We start from the raw sequence: 27902 nt of genomic DNA, 5'->3' as shown, positions 1-27902 counted from the left end.
ATTGAAATCTAAATTAAAACTAATTAATAAGATATCACTGTAAATTTCATGTTACATGTTGCTTTAATTTTGTAATTTACCAATACTTTTCTCAATGAAAACAGTTTAAATTAATAATTTTAACATTATTGAGAATAAAACGGTCGAAGAATTCGACCAACAATAATAAATAATGAGAACGTCCCCCATCGTAACAACAGGATGGAATTCCGCGTTGAATAATAATCCAATATACTTTCAAATTATTTCAACTAGCAAATTTATCTGAATATTATCAACCATGTTAATTTTCGTAAATAATACGTTTTAATTTCTTTTCTAATAAAAAAAAACTGTTTTATTAATTATATACATAAGCATGCCTTAATCACATAAGAACAAACGAAGGAAACAACTTTGCTGACGTATGAAAATGTGTGTGTGTGTTTTAATACAGATCTAAGAATAATTTTTTTAAACATCAAAATAATTATGAAAAATATTCGAACATGATCAGTAAACTGAAAAAAGTTTTGACATTTCAGCAAGAGCGTTCTATTATTATATAATTATTATATAATTATTTTGATGGTTCAACAAAATTATTTTCAAATCGTTATCTAATTTTTAGATACAGCAGCGGTCTTTTCATGTACATAAATTTTAATCTATACCAAAGAATGCTTAATTTTAGAATTGATATTATCAAATATAAATATTAGACGTTTTGACCATGATGGTTGTTTATATTTCATGACATCATAATATTAAATTTTCGTACTAAAAACTGCCATGAAATTTACCGTTATGAGAAAAAATGTCGTGTCTGTGTCTAGAAGGTAAAGTACCTCCTAGTAGTAAAACCGTATCGCTAATGTATTGTACTGACTATATTAAGAAAATAATATAAGATAAAAAGTGCGCTATAGACCCTAGTAACAAGAACGCTTTAGGCCAATGACCGATTCGGCTTGTTCGTGTTCAAAGATAGTAATAGAAAACGAGAAATAATTTTGATCTGATCATCAGTGGAAGGTATATATATAGATATACTCCCTTCGATGGAAGAACTCCCACAGAGATGATCGTAAGCGCAAAATTCTGAATGCACGTTATCGCGTTACTAGATTGCTCATTGAATGCCGTAATCTTTTCGTGTTCCCTCATTTTAACTAAGTCAACAGGCAATTAATTAACACCCTCGTAAAACTTGCGAATCATATTTGGCAAATCCCCCACTTAAAGAATAAAGTCTCAATAATAAGTTAATTTTAATGTGTCTAAACTGTTATTTTAAATAAAACATTAACAGTAAAATCTTTAAGGTAAAAAAACAAATTTTTGACATATTTTTTAACAGATTCGAGATATTTTAAATATTAACAATTGTGTAACTTTATCGAATTTTCGATTGAGCTCAAGTAGAGCAATGATATCAATTGTATTGTACATATAATATTTTCTCAATTTTTATCTTTACTTGGATTAAACACATTTCTCGTACAATTAAAAAAAAAATGATGCAGATAAATAAAATTGCTACGTAAATTTATTCTTGTAAATATTGTAAATAAATATCCATAATGTAATGGAAGCCATAATTTTTTAGATAAAAAATATGGAAATTGAGGGGTTTGTTTCTGGTCTGGCAAGCGCAAATTAATCAAGAATCCATGATGAGAGGGGTGATTTCCACGTTGCGCACAATTGTAACAAAGAATCGACACTGTCGTGCCGGCAACCCAATTTTCGGGTCTCGAAAACAATAGAAAAACGGCAAGTGCGAAAGGGGATCACTTTTGCGCAGGGACCAAGCACACTCAATTCTCACGAAATAAATGAATTCATGCGTGAATTCATGTCGCGTGAATTCCACTGAATTTAATTGCACCAGACAGAATCGACAGACAATTTATTTTTTCACCAATAATAGTTTTTATATCTTTCATTCTTTCACTCTCATTTTTGAGTGTATATGCACAATTCCCACGCGCAACTAATATCGTACGACGTCGATTCATCGGTGATAATCACATGCAAATATTTGGAATATCAAGAACAAATATTCCCGCTTCTCCATACAAAGAAAGATCTTGATATCCGTCAAAGATTCAAAATAGTAAAAAGTACAATATCACGAAACAACCGATATATTAAAATACATATATCTTGCGTATCACTTTTTTCCATACATTAGTGAATACACATTGTGTAATGGTCAATGTATTTCAACAATAATTTGAAAAAATGTCTAAAACTCATACATATAATTATATATGTATATAAAATCAAATCTACATAAAACACTTAAATAATATCAACTAAATGTTCATCAATACACGCTTTCACCGTGTAATATTTGATGAAGATGTTGCTAATTTAATCAAGTGAGACGAATGTTACAGTATATCGACATTCAGGTACAACGTTAGTTCGAGATAAGATTCCGATTCAAGATCATTTAGCTCGCACAGTCAGCAGCTTCGGATCGTAATTCGCGATGCAGTACCATTCGTGGTCACATCAATGTAATGGAATATCGAGTTGCCTTTCCGATGCAATTCCATTTTCTCGCCAATACGAATTCCTTAGTTGGTTTTCACGTGCATGAGAACGTGGCGTCGGTTTGCATTTGTACGTATCGCACGACGAACTTCATCTACTCGGTTCACGTATCGACAAAAGCTGCGTTTTCGAATCGCGAGTAATCTGAGGTGCAACGCGAAGCTATAACTTATACCCAGCTAATTTTTATTGCGTGTCATCTTACGTTACCGTAAAATATCGATAAAAAAAGAAGTAATACATAAATAAACGATAAAACGTATCGTAAAGTACCGGAAAGTACAATATTTATTAGATCATAAATATAGATTACGATTTTATATGTAAAGAGAAACCAAAATCTCTCCCTCCCCCCCCCTCTCTCTCTCTCTCTCTCTCTCTCTCTCTCGCCATCTATTTATCTTATATTAATATAATTTTCAACAAAATTTAATATGTAGGAATTTTTATAAAATTTTTCCACGATTCCAAATGTTAAAATCATTCACTTCACTAACAAAAAAAATCTTAAGCTTGATTGTTGAGACAGCCGTCGAAACGCGTGACGTCAAAGCGATCCAATACGTAAATGCCAAGTTCCAACATGGAAAAGCAAGCTCTCATCGAGACACGTTTCATCGTGGTTCGTAATTCGAATCGCACGCCCGACCTATAACAGCTACTACTACTTGTGGCTTGAGACCGTAGGAATATAATTCTTCTCACTGGGTGGATGCGCCTCAAGCTCGTACATTAACGCGTATTTACGCCCGCACCTACTACAATCGCACTGTGCCGGTTTGCGGTTTCGAAAACGATTCGTTTTAACCCTTGGTTAATATCTGCCGAGGAATCTTAATCGCGCGAACGTCGCTATTCAATTACACCGCAGTCGCCATTACTTCTTCAGAAACAAGAGAAACGCTGATGAACATTTTTCACTTATTCTACAAATGAGAAAGCGTAAATACGTTTATGTGTTGTGTGTAAAACACAAAACTGCATTGTTTCAGGACATTAGTAACTTTCTCGTATTAATTAAAAATAGGAATTGTACAAAGTGACTAATGTATTAAAATGTTTTAGAATACTAAATATATATATATATAAAACTAATAGCATTTATGACAAACATGTGAATTAATTTGAGCACTAATATTTATTACAGAATCGTGCTCGACCATACAGTGAAATACAAATTGTAAATTAAATTTTAGTAATCAAATGTATTAGTGCGCGATAAACTTTGTGTTATGAGACATATGTCCGTCTCACTAATAAAATTTACTTTATACTGCGTACAAGATAAACCCACTTAAATTAAAAATATCAATATTTTTATTTTATACTAAAAATATTAATTTTAATAATTTTAATAATTTTTTTTATTTTTCGGAAAAATTAAAATGCGACTACAATCATATGTTTATTATTATATTTAGTTTCTTTTTAATGTTTCAGAATTCTTCTTCTTTCTTTCTTAATATTGTTAATACGTATCGATCGATTGTTGTTGTCAATAACTGCCTGAGCAATAATCGCAACTCTTTACAAAAAAAAATTTTCTAAAGCCTTTAAATTCCTTTGTAAATTGAATTGAAATTCTCGCATATGCTGTTCTCTTAAAAAGAAAGGGTAAACTTTATTAAGCCATTTGCATAACAAAGCAAAGGAAATTGAATTAAAATTTATTCATGTAATAGTTACATAAATTAAAGAAGTTCTAACAAAACATGAAACTATAATTTCTATGAAAACATTTACTTATTTAATTCTAATAAATCTTTTAATAGTATTTTACTTTTTACTATTTCAATTATTTATTATGAATAAACAGCATAAATGCATTGATAGTTAATATATGCATTTATTAAACTTGTGCGTATAATGAGATGTGCATGTCTGATAAGTGACTATGTTAATTTGTAATATTATATACTCGATTCGGGGCGTTGGCTTGTACAATTCTAAATTTCCTTTGTCATTATTCTGAAGAAAGTTCTAACAAAGATAGGAGAATGTCACAGCATTTACACTAACAAGATTCGCTATTTACCTGTGTAGTATCTACCCACCCAGCCTTACACCTTATGAGTTAACGAGCTCAGCTCTCATAAAAGATACAGCCGCTTCTTGCCTATTATTAAACAAGATACAGTATCCGCTCCGGTTTACTTCATTATTTATTTAAAAAAAACCTACTTAAAAGAGCGCCAGTGGATTATAAATGCTTCAAAATTTTTTATAATGTGTATGCTTTCTTATTATTGGTTTCCATGAGTATAATCCGTTAAATTTATATAAATATTATCGTTTCAATGTAATAAAAAAATAATTTGAGTAATTTTCGACTACAAAAATTTATATAGATTTTTATAATTCAATTTGCTAATTAAATTTTGTATTCCATAGTAAATTTTTCATTGTATCATATGTATATTATCTTGTATTTAAAGCATTACTTATTCATCTAAACTTGGATAAATTACATATTATCTGAATAATATCTCACTGTTAACCTACCAATATTGGTATAGAAATAACATGTAATTATATTATAAGTACATTTTGCATTATCGTGAGATAATAAAATAAATTATAAGAGCAAACAGTGGTTAAACATCCACGATTAAATCGTTATATTTACGTGGTTATTCGTATCTGCTTTAAGAAATGTCTTTGGGATGAACGAATCACCAACACCACATGAAATGGTTGTCATGGTATTGTGGTTGCGTGTTCGAAACACGTTTGAGTTACCACAATGTACGTGCAGAGAATATCCTTTTTTCCTTGATATATATTTTTTCCATTTTTTCTGAAAGTGTAACACAAGAATTATTTCGTCATTATAGTTATTTTATTACACGTATCTTTTCTTATATTTGCACGAAAAAACTTAGTGTAAAAGACAAATTAATCATTGAAATGTATTTTATCTTATATCCGTGTTAATTCTAATTAATTCTATTATTTTTAAATATTGCACTAGGTTTTTTGAACAAACAAAACTGAATTAATTCAATTAATTAAAAAACTTTCTACGTATAAAAATTTTATTTTCAAACTAAGAGGAAAATAGTCGACACTTTAACAATAAATTTCAGAATTCTACCACTCTACCACTCTAATTTGTTTATTTTTTTACGAATTCAATTTCCTTTTTACGAAAGAACGTAATTTGAACAACTCATTCTACTTCGAATCAATCACGAATCTTTTTCTAGTTTAAAAGTTATGAATTTTGACCAAAATATTTTTTTCTATCGATTAAAATAACATTAGAAGCAAAACGTAATGTGAAAATATATCTATGTACATTATATAATTTTTCCGAGTATCAGAGAAAGATATAAACCCAGAAAGATTAAAAGCAGCTGCTATGCAAAGTTGCTGTAAACACGATGGTTATCACGAAAGAATTAAAGATATCTTTTAATTCTGTTTATCGAGAAATAATTATCTATCAGAAAATTAATTAATTGTCGTTATTAACTTTCTTTTATAAAACAGAATCTAATAATGAGAGCATTGAGATCAATTCAAAACAAAAGAACTAAGACGAAGTAGAAATTGTCTCGAAACAAAGTGAGTTAAAAGATAATTAATATGAAGAGATTTTATTTGTATCCTTTACAAGTTTTGTAATTAATCCTCATGCCACTCAACAAATCGCAAATAAATAACAAAATTTCATTTTACTTTTTTAAACATACTTGACAAATAATTATTCAGCAGAAACAACAAAATTATTTTACTTTAAAAAAATATAAAATTCTATTTACCGATTACGTTATTGCATTCGATACTGGCATAGCTGGAGAAAATCATTAGAATAAAATATAAATTATTATAAAATAAATATATGCATAGTAATTGCGTTCATAATTATAAATTTTGAATTAATATGTACACAAGCATAATAATCTAGGACAGTCTGATATTTTTTTCATCACACAAAATATTCTCATTGATAAAAATGTATACAGTTCTTGATAATTATTATTGTATAATTATTTTATTAATACTAATAGAATAATTTTCTTACATTTTTTTTTTTGTTTTTATCGTTTTCGAGATATTATCACAATTTTATAAGAAATTATAATATCTTTTATAGTTAAGCAAAAACAGAATTTTTATAAAAAATATATATTTTTCAAGGAAATTAAAATAATATATTAACAAACTATGACTCTAAAAATTGTATTAAAAAACAATGGTAGACTTTTTATGTGTAATTTTAAAATAAATTATAAAATATAAGTTTGTGTGTGTGTAAGAGAGATAGATAGAATTCTAATAATAAGACTTTATATCGATACATTATACAATCGATCGATTACTAATGGAATACAAAACATCAACAAGTCTACCGATATTGAAATAATATCCATTTGTCAACAAAGTGTATTATCAATTCGGTTGTTGCGGTGTACTAATTAACGCGGCACTAATTAGAGATTATTGAGTACCTAACAATACACAGTTACTAGTTAAGGAACTTGTTTGCATTAATTATCAATAATAGTTGACGTTGCAACAATGTATATCTCTCATTTAAATCAAAAAGACATCGCAATATCTATTTCATGCTTAATTATAATTTAAGTAAGAAATATCAACTCAACTCTAATAAAATACCGTAAGATAGCAATTTAATTAGATAGAAAGAAAATAGAAGTAATACTCATAGAAAAGCTATGATTACTATTTATAAGTATAAGAAAAGTTCATGTTTCAAAGTCTTTATATCAATATAATAGTAAGGTTAATTTCTCCATCAGTTATTAGGTGTAAAAGCATTCATTATTTGATTAAATAACAAAGACATATTATTATATCGATCTAAGACCATTTTATGTAAATTTAACAAAGATTATAATAGCAGCAGGTAAATTGCACTGACGCATACATACTTCATATATCAATACATTTTTCTTTTATAATTTATTTTGTAATATCATTGTGCGTGCGTGCGTGCGTGCGTGCGTGTGTGTGTGTGTGTGTGTGTGTGTGTATTAGAATGTATTTGTTTTTTATTTAACTAGATATTAATTACAAGTTCTGATAATATCGTTATAAATCAAAAGAAAAGAACATTTTTAATCTATGTGATAATTTTCCGTCGACGATTCTACATTCTTCAAAAAGAGAAATAACTTGTATTGCAAAAGGTTGTAATACGATAAGTTTCACAAAAACTTGGTCCGTTTCTATCAAGACCAAGATCGAACGAACAGAAAACTCCAACACGAAATGAGCATCGAGAATATTTCACCGGATAGGGTGTAGGTTTCATCGATCGTTTCTCGAATTACTTGTTGCGAGGGCGATTGTGCTACGAGCCACAGACTTCCTCTTTCGCTTCGTTACATCAAAATTGGACGAGTTTCCTCGTTTCATCGGTCTGCTGATTCACTTCTTCCTTCTTAGCTCATTTTTCAATTGGCGCAAAACGGCGTAAAAATAAAAAAGGTAAAATTCTCTCTCGCTTTCCTTTATCTCTTTTAGATGCAAAGACTAGAAAATCTTCTGCATTATTTATTTATTAAATAATATATCCCACGTTATTTATACCCATTATATATTACCTAAATTATCTTTTCTCAAAATCTTTTCTCAAAGAGAAAGATAAAAAAGATACCAAAGTTATACCACTATAAAAATTACTTTAACGTATCAAAATTCACACAAAGACATTTTATAATTTTTTTTTATAAAATTGGCTTCTCTTGCCAAAGTAATAGTATCAAAAAATTGCAACAAATAATGAAATATTATACAGTATCATAAAATAAAACTCTTGTATTATCCCTCGTACATACTTAATTTGATATTAAAAATATTAAATATCCAATAATTTTTGTATAAATTTTTGTTGCAATGCAAGGTAATAACAAAATTAATGAGAATGTAAAATATTGTAAAATTCCAAAATTAAAATAATGAAAGTGTAAAATATTGTAAAACTTAAAGATTAAAGTCATCCCAAAAGTACGAAAAAAATTCTTTCAAATAATTGCAGAAGAAACGCGCATAATTGTTTTAAGTTTTCCAATTATTTGCAAGTAGCACGGGTATTCACAGAGGGTATTTCTGTTCACGATGCGTCGTTTTCTCTCTATTAAAGTACTCGAATCAAATGGGTTTGCTGCATGTGGCCGCAATGGGAGGCAATCCTGATCTTGTCTTCCAGAGCGGAAAGTGTCCTGGGAATCGAAACATGTGTTAGTAAACTGATTTCTTGAGTGCATCTTCAATAGAATGACTTGATTGTTTGCGAAGTCATAAATGTTTTAAAATTCTGTAGCATAAAAAAGAAGCATTGTATAATATATAAACTCAATCCTATAATATTTTACATTTAAGCATATCTCCTGCAATAATATTTACCGATAATGTGTATAAATATTATGTCTTCCCCCCTCTCCCTATACATAATAAATTATTATAAGTTATACTTAATTCACAAAAAAAATTTTCAAAATTTTTATAAATTACATACATATTGATTCCTCTTATTTGGATTATTTGCTTATCACATAGAGAGCATTAATTGTCATAATAATTTCGAATTCAGCAAATAAAAAATGTCAGAAATTATTACACTTAAAACCATGTATCAATAATATAACTTGTATTGTTATATAAATATTATTATTCGATAACTAAACTATTTGTTCAGCATAAAGCACGATAATCAAAGAAGATCGAGTTTCTCTCGTTATGAGGATATTTGCTTTCGAATCTCTGGTAAAAGGAAATGCGGAATATGCATAGCATGTACGGCGCGTATTGAACTTGCATGGCTGTGGGTGCTAATTAGCGGCATGCTTGTTATTTGATTGCATTTTGCCTCGTTGGAAGATATCACGATATAATCCACAATAATTAAATTTCAGTAATTCAATAAAATAAATGCAATAATTTAGCAACTTAAAAAAATATAAGACAAAGCTTTTGTTTTTTTCAAATTGCTAAATTATTGCAATCATGTTGCTAAAATACTTTATTTTGTTAAATTACCAAGTTCAATTTGTATGTTGATTTCATGATAATTATCGTCATTATAAATTGCAAATTGCTGTCATTTTAGTGACGCTCGTGGTTGTCGCTGATGTTGATTGTGTCACAGCGACAGAGTAATTCCAACTATGGTTTCCGTCTTACCAAACTGTGCAAATATACCAGCTATATGTACGAAATATATATTTAGGTTACGCTAGAACATCACAGCGTCAGGTATTTACATAATGCGTTATTTATACAGGGTTTAGTAAATATAATCATGCTACTTCTTCATCAAAATAGAAGAGAGAGTTAATAAAAAAGAAATACTATTTAAGGAATTAAAAAAGAGGAATTAAAAAACATATATTTCATACGTACATACACATATAGTATACATATATACATATATATATATATTTATCAACTCTTTAATAATATATATTTATTAAGATATATATATATATATATATATATATATATATATCTTAATAAATGTATATTATTAAAGAGTTGATAAAATAGAAGCAAACAAATGTTCGCAATATTTTATCACATTCATTATTTACTCCATATCTATTTTAATAAAGCCGAATAAAATCATTTCTATGCCATGTTACGCTACTAGATGCAATTCATGTAACATGAGGTTGAATTACCAGTTTCATTTATTATGCATTGTTTGTCCAACAAATATTAGTTTCTTTTTTTTTCGAGATAAATTTTAATGAATTAATTTAAAACACAAAAGATTCATAAATAACAATTATATTAGTTAAAGCATAATGAGAAATATTTTTTAATTTTAGTTTACCAAATAAAATTTTAAAAGTATAAGTCGTTATTGCAATAATAGTCAATGCAAAAATAAAGTCTATCTACATGATTAATCATTAAAAAGTCTTTAATCACATTCAAGCTAAGTATAATTGTTATGACAATAATTATGTCTCAGTAAAACGTGCAATAGTATTGATTGTTCAATAAAATTTACATAAAAAGCTATCGAAAAAGTAATACATCAGTATTAACATGTTTAAAATTTTGTTCAATATTCATTTAAAGAAACTATATTTTGTCTGTACTCACTAATCATTTTTTAATTGCGGGAATAAAACGCGGAAGTCAAGAAGCCGCTTTACGTGAAACGCGTAATAACATCTTGACCCGCGATTTAAATTACCGCGACTACTCATTTTCTCGAATTTCACACGTACACACTCTCTGCGCGTTCGCGATGTTTTATTTCTCCCGTTGCTTTCTCACTTCGACGCTTAGAGCCAACGTCAACACGTTCAATCTGCGAACACGTTCATTGCTACCGCGTACCTCATTCATTTCTCACCTCTCAATCTTCGACCGGAAAGAAAGCACAAAAGTTACCACGCTAAACGTTATAATTAATTACTGACATTTCGTTACATCTAGATTCTAGATGAAAGACTCGTTAATGAAGTCTACTAAATCTTTGCGTCGCGTATCACCGTGTTGTAGCATTGCCTTTCAACCATTCGCTATAAACCACACGGTCGCAATAAACCTGAACATCCAGCAAAATGGAATGAGAAAAAGTCTTAAAAACCAGATGGAAAAGGAGATAAAAGAAAAGAAAGCTACTATATAATGATGGTAAAGATTTACGGGCAAAAAAATTTTGCACTGTAATACAGACGTATATTCTAAACGACATTGAAACTAGACATATAAAAATAACTACATATAAAAAAGTAAATAACATCGGGGGAATATTTATTACTTCTTTATTAAGATTTCAAAGACAAAGCGATTTGGAGGAAGAACCAATATATAATAAATTAATAACACTTTCTACATATTCTATTAAATTTCTTCGATGTTTATCGCAATAAAAAATTTATAAGTCAAGTCAAATTTACAAGTCAAGTTGTTTGATTTAATTTATAATAAAGTTTCTACAGTATAGAAACAGACATGAGTAAACTTATATAGATATATTATTTTTGCTTTAAAAATATGTATTTTTATTTAAAAAGTATTATAAGATAAAAATTAGAATTAACATTTTTAAAATAAGTAATAATGACGTCCTAAATAAATGCACATGTTTACATAGTATCATGATTCAGCCTCAATATTAAAAAGTAAACAATTTTTTATACTTGCCTTTATTTTTATTTTACAAAGAGATTTTTTAAATTTTTATTTTTTACTATCTACTACACTATCTACATTTAAAAATTGCATTTTCTCGAAAAAGGTACTCTTTCTTTTTATAATTTTTAAAACATTAAAAATTGGGTAAAATAAGCCGGTGATGAACGTTATTAAAAATGTTTTTTCAAAAAAAATTTTTTTTTTTTTATTTAATCGGATGACCCATGTTTAAATTATCGCTGCTATAATTTAAAAAAATGTTTTAAGAAAAATATATACAAAATTTAACAACATTTTCATGCAAAAATGCAATTTGCTTCTTATTTTTCAAATAAATGTACATATTTTTAAAACAAAAATATATTATATATAATATATTTTTCGGTGTTGAAAAAATATCCAATTTTCGATTTATTTCCTACAACTTTTTATATAATAACTCTCTGCTTATGTATTTTTAATATCAAACTTTTTTAAGGATCAAAAATTGTTCATAAATATCAAAAAGTCTATTGTATCTCTAAACAAATGGCATCTCTTTATTGACGATATTAAAAAAGAAACCTTTTATGACTAAAAAGGATTCAACTTCGTAATATGTATTTTCATGCAAATTTGATTTATTCCATTTCGTTCTTTCGGTAAAAACGTTGTGACATAAAGCACTAAATAATTTCAAAACAGCACGAGCTCTTATGCGTTTTTACTTTTCCTCAAATAAGATTCGTACAACATGAGAAAGTACTTTGATTTAAAAAATTTACAAATACGATTTATGTATTTAAACATTTAAAAAGAAACACAAATATAATGTAGGAGTTTTTTAGTTGTCGTTGCTATTTTATTATAGCCACTATAATGTATATAATGTTTGTTAAAACATTAAATAACCTAGGTGTGTTTCCAAAAATTAGATTAAATTTGAATTAAACAAAAATTCTCAAAATAAATTTCCGTCTATATACTATACATATACATATATTGTGAGCATCAATAACTAAGATTAACCCTTCAAGGGACACATTTTTTCTAGCAATTATGTCGGATTGATTTTATCGCACCTGTATGTTTCAGATCATGGTAAAACTAAATCCGAGATAAAAAAAAGTTAAAAATAGCGGATTCAATATGGCGGACGTCGAACATAAAAATTCAAAATTTGAAGATAAAAAAATATAGCCATATTCTTCACAAAATTTGTAATAAAAGAGATCTCTTTTTATTTTTCGCTAAAATGCATAGTTTTCGAAAAAAATTACCAGAATTATATTTTTGAAATCATTTTATTTGATATTTTGTAGCCGCCATTTTTAATTTTACATTTCTCAAGTCAATTTCATAATCAGCAACCCAAATAACCATTAAGTACAAAATTCTATACAACTGACTTATAAATTAAATGAATAAATCAATTTCATATGCTAAAAATAGCATGTTTGCAATATATTTTGTTGAATATAAAATACTAACAAGACATATACTTTCTATAACTCTAACTTAATACGACTTAGTTCGTCATCTTTATAATTTAAAATTATTTTTAGTCTAAAAATTTATTTACATTCAAGAGGCTTTTAGAACAAATTTCTCGTGAAAAAAGAACATTTTTTGTCATTGTTTGTTTGATAACAATTGAAAAATTCATGATTGATGCAAAACTCGTATAGTAGTGCATAGTTCTAACATTAACAAGTATAGAACAGTTTATTTCACGATTATACGATGTAATATTCCTCAGTTATATCAAAAAAACCGAAGAAAATGCGGTGGGAAATATACTTCCCACCGCTCCTGAATATAGGGGAGAGTACGCTGAATGCCGGTCACCTAAAGCGTACCTCTTCAATATTTTATAGTTTTACTTAATATAAACAATATTTAGTAATCAAAATAGTAAGTGAAATAGTAATGAAGTAAATGGGAATGAGTAATGTAAAAAAAAAATTAACAAATTATGTCTCGTTTTCTGTATGCTATCAGCATTTTAAAAAATCAAGTACAACTAATATAAACTTTTTATCTATTTATATAGCTAATAATAATGTAATCATATAATTTTACACTAAAGTTTTATATTTTTCTAAAAAGTGTATTATAATGTATATACTTTACATTTATAGTATATACATATTTACAATTATTGCAAAAATTACATCCATGTTTTTATAAAACCTATCGAGTTTCCTCAATCGTACCACTACAAGGAATAGCATTAATTAATTATTTCTTTTTATTATTCTTATATTTTTATTATTTTTATTCATAAATTCAATATTTTCGAAAGAGATATGATTTAGATGACCCGTTTCCTAAATCGTATCTTTGGCAGCATTATGTTACAAAAAAACTTATAATACATTAATTTGTTATTGATAAAAGATTTAATATGTAATAATAAGTGCTTAAAAGATCGAGCTACAATTTTCAATGTTTATTTGCATCCCAAATAGTACTAAATGCGAAATATAACCAAAAATATTTTAAGTGATATGCATATAGCAACTTTCCCCTATAAAGACTTTTTTTTAAGTTAAATAATTAGATTACAATAAATTCTACAAAATTAAATCGTACAATTAAACAACTTAAAAAAAGAATCACGATTTTGTAATCCCGATAATTGTGCAGGAATAGGATAGAAGGTTGCAGAGTAACTCAATATTTCTCAACCGAGGTGGTTTCCGATGCCAAACGACTGTCGCAATTTCAGTAATAGCCAATGAGCCGAAAATTAGGACGATTCACCCAGCATAGAAATGAGCGCGAATATTCACAATGTTGACGATCGACCTGGAATAATCCGCACCGGTCAGAATTGTTGAAGTACATTTGCGAATAACGCGAATTTGTGAATAACGCCGAGCGTAGATATAACGTGATCGAACATCGAGATGTATCGAGATGACGAACACAAAATATGTGAAAATATTTTTACATGTATGCATCTCGATATTTCAGTTTATTTCTTGCAAATTTGCCGTTATACTCGTACAAGCGTTTATTTATTCTTAAAAACAAAAAATATAACAAAAAATATACGCATGAGTGTTTTAACAGTCTACATATCAGAAGCTTTTTAAAGTTCTTTCGTAATGAGTTTGCCAATTACGGTAAGTATAACGATAGATCAAGTGATCCATCAATTTGTAAGTTTTGCCGAGAATATTTCTTCCGAACACGACAGTTAACAACTCTACCTTTACTTTCTCAATTGATAAAATAGTTCAAGCGCGAAATATTAAAGTATACATATATAAAACAAACGGAAAAAATTTATTTTAATTGATATCAAAAACACTGTTATAACGTATTGAACGAATTAAAAAAAAGAGAGAAAAAAAAGAGCGAGAAAGAAAGCAACAACAAGAGAGAGAGAGAGAGAGAGAGAGAGAGAGAGAGAGAGAGAGAGAGAGGAGAAAGAGAGAGAGAGAGAGAAAGAGAGAGAGAGAGAGAGAAGAAAAACAAAACAAATAATACTATATTAAACGATTTTCTTGACGTTTATAATTTTAATTAAATTTACCTCACAATTTTATGTATTTATTTAATTAATTAATTTAATATTACATATAACTTTTAAAACAATAAAGATATGTCTTTCAAAAGACATGGTATAATTTACATTTTGCACAATAACTTGTTAATAATCAATATGTTTAGAAAATATATGTAATATGTATATATGTATATTGAAAACTTAATATTTTCATTAGCCAATATACATATTGCTCAATCAATATAGTCTCAAAATTATAAAATATTTAATACTTAGAATATATGTTACTTATTAAAATGTGTTAATTAATATTGCCTTATAGAAAAACTGACAATGGGATTACAAACAGAGGAAAGGGGAAGTAACGTAATCCTTCTATTAAAATAAATTTAAAAAATTGGTTTCGTTAAAAAAAGTGTTTCTTTATAATTACATATTTAATCAAAATAAAAAGAAAATATTGCAGAATATATGCAATTATACGTATACATGATCTCTTCAGTATGTAGACTATAATATTAAAAATATAACGCATGTAATGTTAATTATAGATTAATAATAAAACTATAAGCAATTTATTGAATAATAACTTTTAATATAAAACTTAAAAAAAAGCCAATGCTGTTAAGTGTCTGTTCTCAGTCATCACTTTCTTTCCCTTTTTTTCTTTCATATTGCGCCCGTCCCACCCGTCGCGTCGGTTTGCGTTTCGGCCTATCCCGTTTCTAGAGACCATAATCTTGAAAAGGGGAGTATACATTATCATGTGCACAGATCCGTGAAAATAAAATCTCATCTTCCAAAGCGAAATGAAAATCGAAAAAAGGTGCGAGCAATCATTCTCGCTGATACGCTTTGATATATTTTCCTCCTTTTTGTACATGTGCGTAACGCACGCGCGCGGGCTATTTTTTATATTTTTATACCAACTTCTTCTTATTCATCACCTTTCTTAATGTTCATGAGTTTCATGAGCAGAATGTATACGTCTTTTAACAAAAGGTAAATTCGTTTTCATTGATTTGTAGGTGCTTCACGCGCGAAAAGCGTTTCTATCGCAATTTCTTTCGCCGTCACGGTTCAGCAAGGAAAAAGAATAGAAGAAGAATAATGAAACTTCGAAAGAAAAGGAGAACGCAAAACCCCGAGGAGAGAATGGCTCGCCTCTCACCCTCTTGATATTCGTGACACTTAAACCTCTAGCAAACATTTACACTAGCTATGTATAGAAATAAGAGTGAGTTTCATCGGTAAACACTCTCCCAAGTTACGTGTGAGAAACTGAAAAATATTCAAGTATAAAATTGTAAAAGCGACAAGTTAATTTTTTATTCAGACGATTGCGTGACTGAATTTCTTTAATACGATTTTCAACACTCAATTACAAGTAACAGTCCACACAGTATAAATGTTATGCTTATGTAATTAGATAAAATATTTAATTGGATGTACACTAACTCATATATTTCTTTGGATATATGTTTATTTATGTTGCATAGTAATCACAATTAAAACAAGTCAACATGTACAACTGCAATAATTGAGTTATAAATGTTAAATTTTTAAAATATATAATCGTCAATGTGTGTACATTCATTATTTAAAAAACTTAATTATTACAATAAATTTTGGAAATTATTAATACAGCAAATTTTAATCTGATTTACTTTTCTTTTGTAATCGAAGATCAATGGTAAACAACATAAGAACGGTAGATTCAACAGGTGTTATACTGCGAAATTGTGTGAAGTAAAGTCCAAACGATAAGAAAAACAAGAGTAAAAATACCACAGATTTGCCGTATTTAAAAAATTTCATTAAATTCGATTTCGTTCCATAGCATGTAACTGTATATTAGCTAATAAAATACGATAAAAACATACTACAAATAAAATTTTTATTTAATTTTATATCAAATATAACAGCGCAAGCCAATCAAATGTATGCATATCAATAAAAATTTAATAACACATTGTAATTACCTAGATTATTTATGTAAAGTAATATTCAATAAAAAACTATAGGTTCAATATTGATATAAATGAAGAAGTGAACGAAATATTTAAATAATTTACGCTATTAATTTTTATATAAGCGAGTTGTATCCATGAATATCAACCGGATATTCATATCGTTCGCATATATCGGCACCTTTTATTGATTAAACCTTTTCCTCTGTTCGCGCAATGCAAAACGAATTATTACCCTATACCGATTAATTGACCAGTATTCAATGCAATGATGAAAATATTGATGGTTCAAACAAAACAACATCATTATTATATTAACACGAACTCATACTCGCATTTATCAACAACAAAATTTCATCGACATAGAGCTCGTTGATAAAAGCATCATTAAGCTAATTAATTTGTTAATTTGAAATATTACTTTTAAATAAATTACAAACGGAATTGTATCATACAATATATTATGCATTCCAGGTTCGATAAGCAACATAGACGGTGCGGAATATCACTGCAACAAAACTGCCGTGCGAAAAGTAATCAGTGGAGTCGTTGGTGCAGCGAGTTCAGTAACTTCGATCCAGGTTGCCAATCTTCTACGATTGTTTAGAATTCCGCAAGTAAGTAAACCTTTAAATCCAGTTATTCTAGTACTGTAAGTCTTGACACGACTAAGTTATACAGAATATTTCGCGAAAAGTACTACGTTTTCAACGAAAGAATAATATAAGCAAGATTCTTTTATAAACATTTTACTATGATGTTTAGTATTTGTAACGTGTATTTTCTCCTTGGTGAATGAAGGAGAAAAAATAATGGTTAAACACAGAAGTTAAAGATTTGTTATTTATAAAAATCTAAAATCTAAAAATCTTTATACATGTTACATTATATTACATATTATGATTAATAGTGTTAATATGTGTGTGTTTACCAGTATATATAATAATATGGGTTTTCATACTTTTTATGATGCTCTATCATAAAAATTTAGAGCTAGAGGCAAGTACTTTTAGAGACTGAAAAATGAAAATGCCAGGTTAGATGGCAGTAAACCGTGAAAACTTCATTTTTGACGAAAGTTTACAGAACCTGCGGTTTAAAATCTTCGTACCGTGAAATCACCTCATCCAACGCTACTTTCCTTATAAGCCATTCGAGTCTCTTGGCCCGTTTTATCTCTCAGCGCTCTATTAGGTTGAGGTTTAAAGGGTGTTACCATAACACGTTATCCGTCCAGCCGCGAAAGAGCCATATTGCTATTAAACTTTTACTAACTCTCCGTTATTCCGATATTTGTCACCGACTAAATCAAAATGAAATTTCGATAGAACTATTAGTTTATAATTTTTTACAACCTAACAACAAAGTAAAACTTAACAATCTTAACTTTTTGAAGTAGTCTAATCAGATTTTTTAAAAAAAAAGGGAAAAATACTTTCACTCGTACAAATTTATTTTACTGTTATAAATTTACGATTTGGTTTAATCACGTTCCTTTTTCTAATATAATATAGACTATCTATAATCCGATTAGAAATCTTTTCCTTAATATTGATATAGATCCACCTAATAACTATAGGCATAGGTTCATTATGGCGCAACTCGAGGACAAACTTGAACTTGTTGATCATCGAATAGAACACCCAAATCGCAAGATACTGTACGCAGTAACTTTGTAATAATAGTTCATCTAAAGCTCCTTCACTCAAAGTACCAATAGTCGATCCTAGTATGTGAGTTAGGAGATTAACCTGTTTATATCATCCACATTGTCAGAATCTCATTTTACGATGTCGGATTTCTCAGGCCGTGATAGATACACATATAGTAGAGGTTGAACGCGATAATGTTTGCATTTACATGCAAAATTATGAAGATCGTATTAAGAAAAGATCGAAACAGCAATTTAGTATGACAAGAGATGATAATGATCTTTAACTCGCATCAAGTAGGTCGAGGTACGTGCCGTGATCAATGATGAAATAAATGATTTACGTTCATTAAAGATGCGTACGCCAAATACACTTTGCATACGCGCTGCAACCATAAACTGAATATTAACAACAAATTCTTCGCTATCAGCTTGCCAGCTAAAGTTCTTGGTAACATTATATACAAAATGAAGGTCATATTACATATAAATGAAACATAGTATATTCCCACGAGAAATGACTTGTATATGATTTTTTCTTTAACGGGCCTCAGGTGTCTGCGGCAAAGAGCGACCCTTCGCGAAAACTCGACAGTCGCGTCTCGATTCATACCTCTGAAGATCCGACGGCAGAGTTTGAAAGAGATTTCACGAGGATTTCAGAAAAGACGTAAAAGGATCAAGCGGAATATAGGGATACGGCGACGGATTTAATTTCATTCCATAATTCTTTTGGTGGGATTTTTATCTATTTCTACAGTTGGGCGTAAGTTTGCGAAACAGATCCGCGACATCATATCAGGTAACAGAAACTGAGTGGAGCTACTCTCTGAAGCGCATTTGAATTGCATTTGCATAAGAAAATAAAATAATACCATCAAATATGTTAAATTTGCAAATTCTATTTTACACACAAATTAGAATTGACAGATCTTAAGAAACGTATAAGTACTGCGAAATAGAAAATAAGAAATTCAAACACATATTTCCTTTTTATAAGTTAGGGTATGATGGCTATACAGAAAAGATGGCCAATGGCTATAATTTCTCCAATAATTGCTAAATAATGTGTTCTCGTAATTATTTTCAAAGATAATCAATATTTACTCTAGTTTATGTGCGTATACTATTTGAAATGATGATATTGTGGATGTCACATCACGTTTTTACTTTTAACTGCCTACAAAGTTTTTCACGTGTTCATTAGAAATTGCCACAATGTCGAATAAATTACAGTTGTGCTGTCGCAATAAAAGTTATCCACATAATAAAAGTATGTAAATTGTAATGTGTAATTATATTTTTTATTTCCTTTTCTATTTTTTTAAATAAATACTATGATTATCTTCCTCTCGCAGTTTAAACAAGATAGCCCATGACATTTTGGGATAAGTGTTTATGTATATATTTTATTTAAAAAAACAAAAATTAAGTTATGCACCTGATATTTTAATTTCACATGTTTTTTTTAGTAATGACAATGATTTAAATTAATCCTAACTTGTGTGAACATTTAATATGAAAAATGTTTAAAACTAAAATTAAATATGTGATATATGTGGCAATAAAACTAAATATGTAAAATTATAAGTCTTTTTATTATTTTATAAATGTTAAGTACATAAAATATGTATAGCCAACTGTTCTATAATACTATGGCCATCTTTTCCCTAAAAGTTGTGAAAGATGGCCAATGTTCATGTTTCAATATTTTAATAATAAAAAATTTTGATTAAGTATTTTCTCTTTAATGTCGATAGTTTTACATACTTAAAGCTTCAGTGAAGTAATATACCAAACGCTATTAAAAAATAATAAAAATAAAAATATGTTTTTTGCATTTAAAAAAACTATGGCCATTTTACCCAAGTTTACCCTATATTTTTTAAATTCATGAATTTATTTATCATTAAAAAATCACATTAATCAGTCAAAAGTCCACTGTATATTGAATAATAATAAAAATTTAATGTTTATATTATGTAATATTCATATAAAATATTTAAATATTTATTCTAAAAATAAAAATTATATTGCAAAAAATATGCATTAATATTTTATCAAACACGAAGTTTTGAATTAATCTTTGAATCGCAATATATGCGACAGTCAATAATAATTCCACAATATCGGAACTTGCATTATTACTTCGCCCATACATTTCTAACTTGTGCTCATTAAAAACTTTAACGGCACTGAACCTTAACGGCATTATATTAGTGTTCGTATATTTTATTTTTTGAGATTATTACCTACAAGTCATAAAATTTTTTATAGAATTACACACACACACACACAACATAGTATTACATTGCAAAATATAGCGAGTTTTACTTTTTTTCTTACTTACTTTTGTTTTCTTCGACTCTTCTATTAAGTTTGGTCTTGTAAAACTTATCACGTCAACGCTATGCTAAACTAGAAAACTGGTCGAGAATCTATGTGACGTAAAAGGGGATCGCTTTTTGCTCATGACATATTTCAAAAAAAAAAGTTGCAAACTTTTATGAATTTCCCGACCTAGTCAATTTCATACTTTTGCTTAAAAGCATAGAGTCGAGGTAACAAGTTCATTTTCACGAAGAATTCAAGTGTTAGCTACTATTTCCTTGAATAGAGAGAACTTCCTAATAAACTTAATTGTTTCAAATCAACTACTGGCAGTTATTATGATAATATAGTTTAAATTAGATATTCTGCATGGCGTATAGCTTATATAGTATATAAGAAAATCAATTATTATTCTAATCTGTTGTATCATTTAACCTATTAATTAAAACATCGTAACCATAATTACTATCTATTGATATTATTACCGTTCTAATAAACTTTAAAATACAAAATATTTTAACCAATACTTTAAGAAACTGTTACATATTAAATCGTCTTTTTCTATGTAATAAGAAAGAGCTATTCAACCGAGGAGATAAGCACCATTTGTCCCACAAACTTTAGCATATTTTTCTTTCATGCAACCTAGCAATTTAGTTTATTCCATATTCATAACAGTTTTACGAGATCGGAAAGTACTCGATCTTCATCACTTTCACGGCAACTTGAGGCAAAAGCTGATTAAAGTCGATCTTCTCCAATGACAGAACACGTCCCTATTATTAAGAACTTTATCTTCCGAAATGACGTTTCATCATTTGGAAGTAATCAATCAGAGTTAGTATTATAATTTTAATACTCTTGTAGCGTTTTTTTCTAAATATCAGATTATCACATTTTAGACATTCGGGACAATCATAAAATTCTTTTTTAATATTTCCCATATACATATTCAGTGTAAATTTTATAATCTGTATGTAAATGTGTACAATTTCTACAGTAATGCAACGAAAAATATGATTAATGTTATTTGCAAAATTCAAAGAACAATCTCGCGCGGCACAAAAGACGTATTTTCTGATTGGCTACTTTATTCTGAAACAAAATACATTATTCATCATGTTAGCCATGACTTATATCGACAGTATCTCGTTACTCGTCACAGTTACGTACAATCGGAAGCGGCTGCGGACGACCGCTTAGCTAAACGATTTCTCCGCAACTTGTCAACGCGTTGACGTACGATCGACGTAGAAACACAGGCATAACACCCTGTATGAACACTAAGCACGTGAGCGGAAAGTGCATACGTCAAAGGGAGCTTCGCTATTCATGTCAATCAGTATCCTACGTATACACATACATGTGTCGCGACATGATCGACAAGCGAGCAAGAGTCAGTTCACAGGTTTCGATAACATACACGTACAAAGACTCAAGGTAATTCTGCGAGAGGTAAGCTAAATTACAGCCTCGATACTCGTGCTTAAATTACCCCGTATCAAGTTCTTCCACTTGTAATTTAAAATAAAATTGTTACATTAATCAAAGACGTAATAGCAATAAGCAATACTTTATAATCTGTGAACATACTTTATAATCTGCACGGAAACTGTGCTTTAACAAAATTAATGCTTTAACGCGTATGATAGAACAAAGTAATATGATGTTAATCGGAGGTAGTATACCTACTCACGAAAAGAGTACTTTTTGTTAATGTATATTTGATTTCCGTAATTTAAAAAATTATAAAACTTTGTAGCTATTATAATTAAAATATAAAGTTGTAACTTTCAATACGTAATAATTACTTAAGAAGACACCTATTGTATATGCCACTGTTCGATCATTAATAATCGCCCTTCCTTAATTGCTACTGTCCAACTGAAGGGTACCTTTAATCGCATCAAGTACGTCACCGTCATTACAAATTTTAGTCACGATTATCGCGAATCGAATTAGTCAGAAAGAAAACGCTCAGCAGCAATTTCTGTAAGTGGATTTCCATCTCTGCTAGGAATGCCGAAGCTCGTGGGATTACGATCGAGATTCAAGACGTAAGCCGACGCGAGATCAAGTCAGTGAACTAAATAATGAAATCGCATCTTGCCAGCAAGCTGCAGCGCCCTTACGAAATTTCTCACTTGGAAATATGCCGTTGATGTCACAGCTGAGATTTGAATAACGATCAAAAATCCTTCTTTCCGTTACTCCTCGATCATCGGGATATTGCTAAGGGACAAGACGAGAAGATGTAATACAAAAATTTGTGATCGAAAATTATTTCGCGCGAAAATATTTAAAAAAAAGAAAGAAAGATACTCATTTACGTTTCTCTTCTAAAAACAAAATTCAGAAATAATCTCTAGAGAAAATAATTAGATTCAATCTATGAAGTCTTTGGATGAGTGTGATTTACATTATCCTATTAAAAGTATACTTATAATCGCTCGTAAAATTTTTTAATTAACGCGAACTTTATAACTTTGGCCGCCATTAGCATTTTTATCGCGATTCAATCTCTGAACATTCTATTTGATTTGTGAGAAATATCTTCAAGTGATCGTTCTCTCTTTCCATTTTTGTTATGAAAAATTTTTTGTATATTATTGTTTCTAATAATTTATGTGCGATTTAAAAAAACACATAATTTTGATGTATCTAACTTATTAATTATGTATAAGATTTCCACACATACTTATTTACAATACAATTTATTAAAAAATTAATAAAAATAAATAAATTAAAAACCATGTGTTAATAAATAAATTAAGTGTTAATAAAAAAGTAAGCAATATAAAAAACTTATTTTTGAGACATTATTAACAATGCATCTGATGTATTAAACATATCAAATCTCTTTAGTGAAACTGAATTGTATAAAGAATTAAAAATATACCAAATAATTCGGGAGAATGTACCCCTTACTCCATTTTATCGGCGTAGTGAATTGTGCTTGCAATTTCGCGCGGTTTGGGCGCAGCCGGTTCATTTCAATTAACGATAACGGGGTTTTCTAGATTCTATAAAGGGACTAGCTACATTGGTATGAGCCTCAAACATGGTAAAAAATGCAAACATCTCGGCACAGAATTCGTATCATATAATCTCCAATTAACTATTAAGCAAATAACAGTAAAGTAGATAATAAGCTACATTATTCAGTCAAATATGATTTTTCCGGTATAAAATTGTACAAAAAAAATGTAATGTGCAAGATTAAATTTTCCGTATCGACAACAAATTTTTCAAATATTATCAGCTGTTTTTTTATACACATTATAATGATATATGTATACCGATAATGATATATTTGCTCATAGTATTATCTTCAATTGTTCAGTCTAATTGTATACAAATATTCATTAAGTTTGTTTATTCATATATGTATATATATTATATATTTCTTCAAACAATAAATTATATATATATCGATAAATCATAAAGAATTTAAAGATTGCTAATCCTGGCATAGGCTTCTTACAGCGGCATCTTTATTTCTCAAAAACTGTATTAATATACTAATACAGTTATACTATATAAAATCTGCTAAGAACGACTTTTTCAAAAGCAAATATATAATTTGCATAATTTTTTGCATAATTTTTTTGCATAATTTAATCTTCCTTCATTAATTAAATTAGTTATTATTTCTTTTTCCTATTCATTCTATTTATAATAAAAAAAATAATTTTTTAACATTTCTTTGCCATTTCTTCATAAGTAGTATCAATCTACATATTTACAAACTTTTAACGTTAATGAAAAAGTCTCGAAAACTTTATATTACGTATGAATAATTAATGTTGAAACCTTTTCCTTTCCCCCCGTCTGCCGAATGTTTTACATGTAAAAAATGTTTTATTTTATCAATATTTTCAATTTTAGCGTCGAAAAACTGTCGAAAGCAAAGAAAACTGCAAACGCTGTAATCAATCGAGCAAGCCACTCAAGTAGTCAAAGTTTTGTATGATTCTTCGTTGCAAGCAAAGTGCATGGTCGGACGAGCAAGTTATCCTACTACAGTGGATAGTAGCCACTCTGAATCTGACAAACCATGATAAATATATTCGCCATGGCGTGCAACACCCGCGATGTATGATAGGACGCGCATTGTTGCGGAGAAAAGTAGCGCTGGTACCTTCGTGGCGTGAGATAACGCCGCCTCGTTTCTCACTACATAAACTCATCCGATGTTTACGCGTCGACGTTGCTTGTACAGATCGAACATTTTGAAGCCTCGTTACTAAGACAAATCGAACGACGAACGAGAGAACCAAACTGCGAGTACGATCACAAATATAAAACGTAAAAATTCTACAACAGAGATTATAACGAAATTATTAAAAAATGTTAGAATACAAAAATTAAATCTCGTTCTACATATTTCAAGGTATTCGACGTTCATTCTTTGAAAAGTAGAACTACGGAGAACATGCAACGTAGAAATTTAATTTGTGCAGCAACAATCTGAGAAGCCAGGTTGATAATCGTAAGAACGATAATGGCATATCTTCGTCAAAGTTCTCCAAGGCGTGACGCGATTGTATAATAGTATCAACCGGCAAGTCGATCTCGAGGGAATCGCTCTACACCCGCTTTCCTCGACGAAAAGATGATTAATTATCCGCATTACCACATACGCTAACCCAAAATCACCTATTCTTTGATAAGCATCGCAAATGATAAACGCAGAACATTGTATGAAAAGAGGGAGAACTTAGAGGTCTATCTACATATAAACGACAAATAATGATAGAACTTATTACGAAGTTACGATGAAACACATGACTTAGATAAACGATCCTTTATGTACAGCAGTCATCGTTTTCCAAAAGCTCTGTCTCTCAAGATTAAATTCATACTCGCGAGTAAATCATTATTTATATAAGATCGTCAAACAGCTAAGTATATTTGATTTTACCATTCGACAAATATTCTTAGACTCTTTAAACTTCGTTCTTTGAACACGCGACTCTACGGAACTTTGATTTCCGAATCTTTCGATCTGTAGTCGTTTAAACCCCTTAGATTCTGTAACCTTTTAGAGTCTTGGAAGTCCTACATTGTTAAATTCTTGAAGCTTCATAACAATTGTTTGATTACTTATATCTCTCGAGCTTTAACGCTGTCTGAGCTTCCTGAGTGCAAATATTAAGATCGTTATACATTGCTGACATATTTTTAGTAAAATTTTTGTATCACTGCGCAAAGCTACAAAATTCTCTCTCTCTCTCTCTTTCTCTTCCTTTCAGACAGTGTAATATGGATTGCTTTAAAGAGCACCGAGCGAAATAAATTAATCGATTATCTTTACTTTTCTTTTGGAAAAAACCACGAGTTTACACGGGACCCTTTAAACATTACACGTTTTCGCTCTCTCGGTCTGTTCCGGCAATAGAACCGGAGAATTCGAGGCTAGCAGAAACGACGACCACTTTGAGGAGAATCCAAGTTTACTTCGCTTTTAGTCAAGCACAACCACTCGCTTGCAATCACGAACAGGATTATCCAATGCCAACACAAATATCCGTATTCTATAATGTCGTAAGTAATACAATAAAGAACCCAATATCATTTTCGGCAGGTTTCAAGATTAAAAACAAATCTGGAAGAAAAAACTTTTCGACGTTCAGACGTTTTGAATAAGACTGAGGCATCAAGAATATGAATGGTAGGGAGTCTTCGGTAGAAACGAGTTTTATATCAACTTTTTCATGTCACGAAATACGAATATTTCGACATATTGACATAGCAATCTTTTATATCAGAAATCTATCACAAAGAGAAGACTTTACAAAGATTTAAATTTTATATAATTATTATATTTTTTATATTTATATAAAATTTATAATTTTTTCTTTTTTATTATATAAAATATTAAAAATACATTTTCTGCATCAGCTTAATAATTTTGCTATTTAAATAAAATAACTTGAGTATAAATTTAATCTTAAGAAGCAGAGCATTTCGAGACCAATAGTTAAACGTAATATAAACAATATCATTTATCTACATCTTATGTTTCACTGCATTTAATATAAATGCAAATAAAAATATTTTATGTAAACACTACTTAATATGTTAAGAATATTCTCTTATAAAATCGTACAATGGCTAATAATGTATAAAGTTTACAGCAACTTTCTCGTATTTGAATAATTTATCTAAAATAAAAATTTTGTCTACTGCGTGTTAAAGGTCTCCTTTTTTTCGACGAGTCCAGAGCTTTCCAACAAACAACGCTTCGAATATTTCACCCGCACCATACCTAGCGATCACTATCAAGTCAAAGCAATGGTCGACATTGTATTGACGATGGGATGGAGCTACGTTTCCATCATTTACGAGGAGAGCAACTACGGTATAAAGGTAAGTACTTGATCGTAATATCTGGTTTTAGATTTATAGGTAGTATTAGCAAACGCGCAGAGCTATACACACACACACACACACACACACACACACACACACACACACACACACACACACACACACACACACACACACACACACACACACACACACACACACACACACACACACACACATACACACGTATATACATATATATTATGTATATATATGTTCAATATTACTCTTACACTTTACTTTCTTATTTAATCCTCTTCTTTATCTCTCACGCTCTCCCACTCTCCCCCCTCCGCCCCTCTCTCACTCACTAAACACAAATAGGTGATTATATTATATTTTCATGTTTCTTAATATCACTCTTACATACTTTATCACCATACTTAATCCCCTTTAAATAAATTAAAAATTATAA

At 29.3% G+C, this 27902-nt stretch overlaps 1 protein-coding gene across 4 annotated transcripts in view; it reads left to right on the top strand.

The window, feature by feature from the left end:
* Positions 1-27902, top strand: part of LOC105833705 — a 136155-nt gene that overhangs the window by 72390 nt on the left and 35863 nt on the right. For all 4 annotated transcript variants that reach the window (XM_028189453.2, XM_028189450.2, XM_028189451.2 and 1 more), the window contains 2 exons: positions 17608-17750; positions 27317-27487. In XM_028189453.2, the coding sequence (XP_028045254.2) occupies positions 17608-17750; positions 27317-27487 (314 nt within the window). The remainder of the gene's footprint in view (positions 1-17607; positions 17751-27316; positions 27488-27902) is intronic.

This window comes from Monomorium pharaonis, chromosome 4 (genome assembly GCF_013373865.1).
Source record: "Monomorium pharaonis isolate MP-MQ-018 chromosome 4, ASM1337386v2, whole genome shotgun sequence".
Taxonomy (NCBI): Eukaryota; Metazoa; Arthropoda; class Insecta; order Hymenoptera; family Formicidae; genus Monomorium; species Monomorium pharaonis.
This window is presented reverse-complemented; position numbering and strand designations above follow the sequence as displayed.